The sequence below is a fragment of the Priapulus caudatus genome, unplaced genomic scaffold (assembly GCF_000485595.1).
Source record: "Priapulus caudatus unplaced genomic scaffold, Priapulus_caudatus-5.0.1 Scaffold863, whole genome shotgun sequence".
NCBI classification, from domain to species: Eukaryota; Metazoa; Priapulida; class Priapulimorpha; order Priapulimorphida; family Priapulidae; genus Priapulus; species Priapulus caudatus.
In genome coordinates, this window is record NW_014577924.1 from 39,542 (window position 1) to 43,441 (window position 3,900).

The window sequence follows — 3,900 nt, forward strand, 5'->3', positions numbered from 1 at the left end:
GTCTCGCTCTCTCTTCTCTTCTCTCTCTTCTCTCTCTCTCTCTCTCTCTCTCCCTCTCTCGTGCTCTCTCTCTCTCTCTCACTCAGTCTGCGTGCGTGCGTGTATATACTATATAATACGCGTATATATATATGATATAATTATGAGCAAACATCTGAACAATGATGAAGCAACACCTCTTTTCACGGGAACCTGTATAGAGACACATTTATCCCTTGCTTAGTTTTCCCTATTCGATTACCGATTTTCAAGTTCGATTTGATCTATGCTGACAAATAGAAGACCTTTAAGTTTCACCCCAGTGCCTTTTCCAGCTTTCCAGCTGAATAGCTAGCAGAACGATCGAAAGTGGAATTTCCTAAATTGAACACTCAGATGGTCACAACAGAACTCTCATGAGCTCTTCTGCGAACTTGCAAACAGAGCTGGTTACTAGATACCACTACAGATCCGAGAGTGTGCAGTGTTGCAGATCGTGAGACAGCATTATATGTCCTTATATACTACTTTACTATTGCTAGATTACTTACTGTATGCCGAATACGACAGATACTGTCGTAGCGATGGCAGTGAGGCAGAACAGAGCAATAGCAACGACAGCAACAACAATCTCTGCTAGTTCCAGCTCCTCCTTCAGGCCTACAATGATCGAAAAGTTAAAAAAGTTAAAAATTCATTCATTTAGCGCCATATATGTTACACCACAAGTCTACAATACACGCATTATCTTGAGTAAAAGGTTACAATGTAAAACAATGCTACAATAATTAGGGTACACCTGATAATATCAGGAGTAAATAATAATAGTAATAATAATTCTCTTTTATTATTCACTCCTGATAATATCCATATATACACAGTTTACCCTTACAGAGTTATAGCTAGAAACAAAAATAGATAAACTATGGCCTAGAATATTTATTTATAATAATCAACAGTCACAAACAGTTACATGCATAATTTATTTCGTGCATTTAAATGCATCGAGTGCAGGCTGAAAACCACCATGGCCATCTAGTCCGCTGCATGTTAATTCTATGATTACCAGAAGGTCTAAACACATTCAAACTAGTCGACACGACTGACAACTAGCGAGATCAAGATGGCCAGGGAACCTACCAATGAGATTGGTGTGGAAGGCGACTCCGTATGCATGAATGACGCGTGTGTAACCGTCTCTGCGAGCTTCACACACGTACGGCCCCTCTTCAGAGTGAGTGTCCATGGTGGGCAGGAGAGACAGGCGGCTGACCAGCCTGCCCTCTACTGTCTGAAACCGCATGATATTGATAGCAGAAGCAACATTAAGAATCAACGTATATACAGAACGTGCTTCTAATTTTAGAGATTAATTCTAATCAATGTCTCTCTTTCGATTTATCACTAACACTCTACCACCCTGTCTGTCTTACAGCACTGTCCTCTAACTTTCTCCTCCTTCTCCTCCTCCTCCCCTCTTTCTCTACCGCTCCCTCTCTCCGTCTCTCTCTCTCTCTCTCTCCTTTCTCACTTTTTTTACTGGCAAAACCTTCCATTTCCTTCATCCCTCTCTCGTTTTGTCTCGCCTTCATTTTCTGCCTTTCTCCCATTTCATTTTTATTTCATTATTCACAATATCTATATATAAATACTGGTCTTCATTTTACACATATAAAACTTGCAAAATTTTTTCATAAACATCTTAGTACCTTTTCTTCTAGTTTGATATTGTCGGACAACGCCAGCTCCTGGTCGTCTTTGAACCAGACTAATCGAAGTCCTTCGGTCACACTGCCAGAAGTTTGCCCAGTACTACTGTCACTGCCTGCTACTGGCTCTCCAGTATCATTTGTTAGCTTCCCATGCAGAGAATGAGAGCAAGTCAGTGTCACCATTGTAGATTTGTGAGTGTACACCTCATCATAGCGATCTGCAAAGATAAGTAGATACAATTAGTAAAACATCAGGCTAACGAGTAAAGTAAATAAGCAAAAAAGTAAGTATGTAAATAAGATGTCTGCACATTAGACTCGTGAGTAGTCAGGTATATGAATATGTTTCATCAGCGCATTTCTTATTTAGTTACGAATACCGTGCCCCACAATTATGATTTAGCATGCGAATTTCTCTCCACATATGCGTAATCAAATTTTTTTATACCGCTGGCTGTTAATATGCTTCTTGTTTATTTGAACATTTAAATCGTTCATAATTTTTTCACATATATCACGAAATAAACTATGAATGTCTAATCTATGTATCCATCTCTCTCCTATTGATATTCGTATATCATCTTCTGATCATATAATTATTATATTATATTATAACCTCATCAAGATATCGTATAAGATATCATAAATAAGATATTATATATGATATCATATAAGATATCATTACATTACAATACATCACATATTATTACATAAGACATCAACTTAACTGCAGTCCCTAGCAGCTGGTGCATGGGTGTTTTCCATGTGTGTTACTTATCACATATATCATCATTAGATATCATTACATTACATAGATCACATATTATTACATAAGACATCAACTTAATTACGCTCATAGGGTCTATGTCCCCCAGGGTACTGCCTGAACGTACCCTGGGTACGGTCCGGTATACCGGAATGTACCCTGGTCACTATTTGATATGGGTTAGGGTTAGGATTAGGGTTAGGGTTAGGGTTAGGGTTAGGGAGTAGGCGTAGGCGTAGGCGACTCCCTAGACTCGTTAGTGGAGTAGGCGAGGTATGGTCCGGCATATTAGATAGTACCAGGGTACGTTCCGGTATACCGGACAGTACCCAGGGTACGTTCCCCGGGGGACATAGACCCTCTCAGCCTTAATTACAGTCCACCAGCCGACCACCCACCCACCCAGCAGCTACTGCTGCTGCTGCTGCTGCTGCTACTGCTGCTACTGATGCTACTGCTGCTGCTACTGCTGCTGCTGCTGCTGCTACTGCTGCTGCCGCTGCTGCTACTGCTGCTACTGCTGCTATGGCTGCTACTACTGCTGCTACTTATGCTGCTGCTGCTGCTGCTGCTACTGTTGCTGCTGCTACTGCTGCTCTGCTGCTGCTGCTACTATACTGCTGCTGCTGCTGCTGCTGCTGCTGCTGTTGTTGCGCTCGTAGATACACACGACAACACTAATCCAGCTTACAAAGAATTATTTCCAGATGAATGAGTTTTCATGATGTTATGCTACGGCACTTATTTTCGCTGTTAAATATTAATGAGGTTCAACTGCTAGCATGAAAAAATATTGATTTCTCAATGATGACGTATGTTATTTTAATTACAAAAACACGTGCAATTTAACGTATTAAAAGTTCAAGATATTCTGATTGATATTTAATTGTCCATTAGCTAATGAATTATTAAAGCTGAATCACAATTTGAGTGTTTAATAGCAATCAAATAAATACATAAGTATTGTTTTTAATACTTATAATTTTTTTAATTTTTAAAATAAAGTTTTTAATAAAGTTGAATGTTATGCTAGTAAAATAGTCGTTATTCTCCGCTAGAGGCGGCACATGCCATCCGGCCCGATCAGATATGCACACATTGTCAATTTTGTAAAATATTTGATAAATTCAACATCATGAATATTGTTGAAATTGGTATTCAGCATAAATAATGATAAATTATCTTAAAATAGTGCTCAAAGCCGGATTAGTGTTATGCTGTAAATTATGGAAGACCCGCCAACACAGTCGGCGTGCCGTGTCTGGTGACGCGAGCGAGCCAGCTAGAATTGTAAGCAGTATAGCAGCAGCAGCAGCCGCAGCAGCAGCAGCGGCGGCGGCGGCGGCGGCAGCAGCAGCGGCAGTGGCGGCGGCGGCAGTAACAGCAGCAGCAGCAGCAGCAGCGGCGGCAGTAACAGCAGCAGCAGCAGCAGCAGCAGCAGCG

The 3,900-nt window shown here is 40.8% G+C and overlaps 1 protein-coding gene across 1 annotated transcript in view; it reads right to left on the reverse strand.

The window, feature by feature from the left end:
• Positions 1-371: 371 nt before the first annotated feature.
• LOC106814045 overlaps positions 372-3,900 on the reverse strand; it is a 16,981-nt gene continuing 13,452 nt past the window's right edge. The window contains exons 11-14 of the mRNA XM_014818307.1: positions 1,689-1,909; positions 1,120-1,270; positions 531-639; positions 372-405 (exon numbers count right to left, since the gene is read on the reverse strand). Of these exons, the coding sequence (XP_014673793.1) occupies positions 372-405; positions 531-639; positions 1,120-1,270; positions 1,689-1,909 (515 nt within the window). The remainder of the gene's footprint in view (positions 406-530; positions 640-1,119; positions 1,271-1,688; positions 1,910-3,900) is intronic.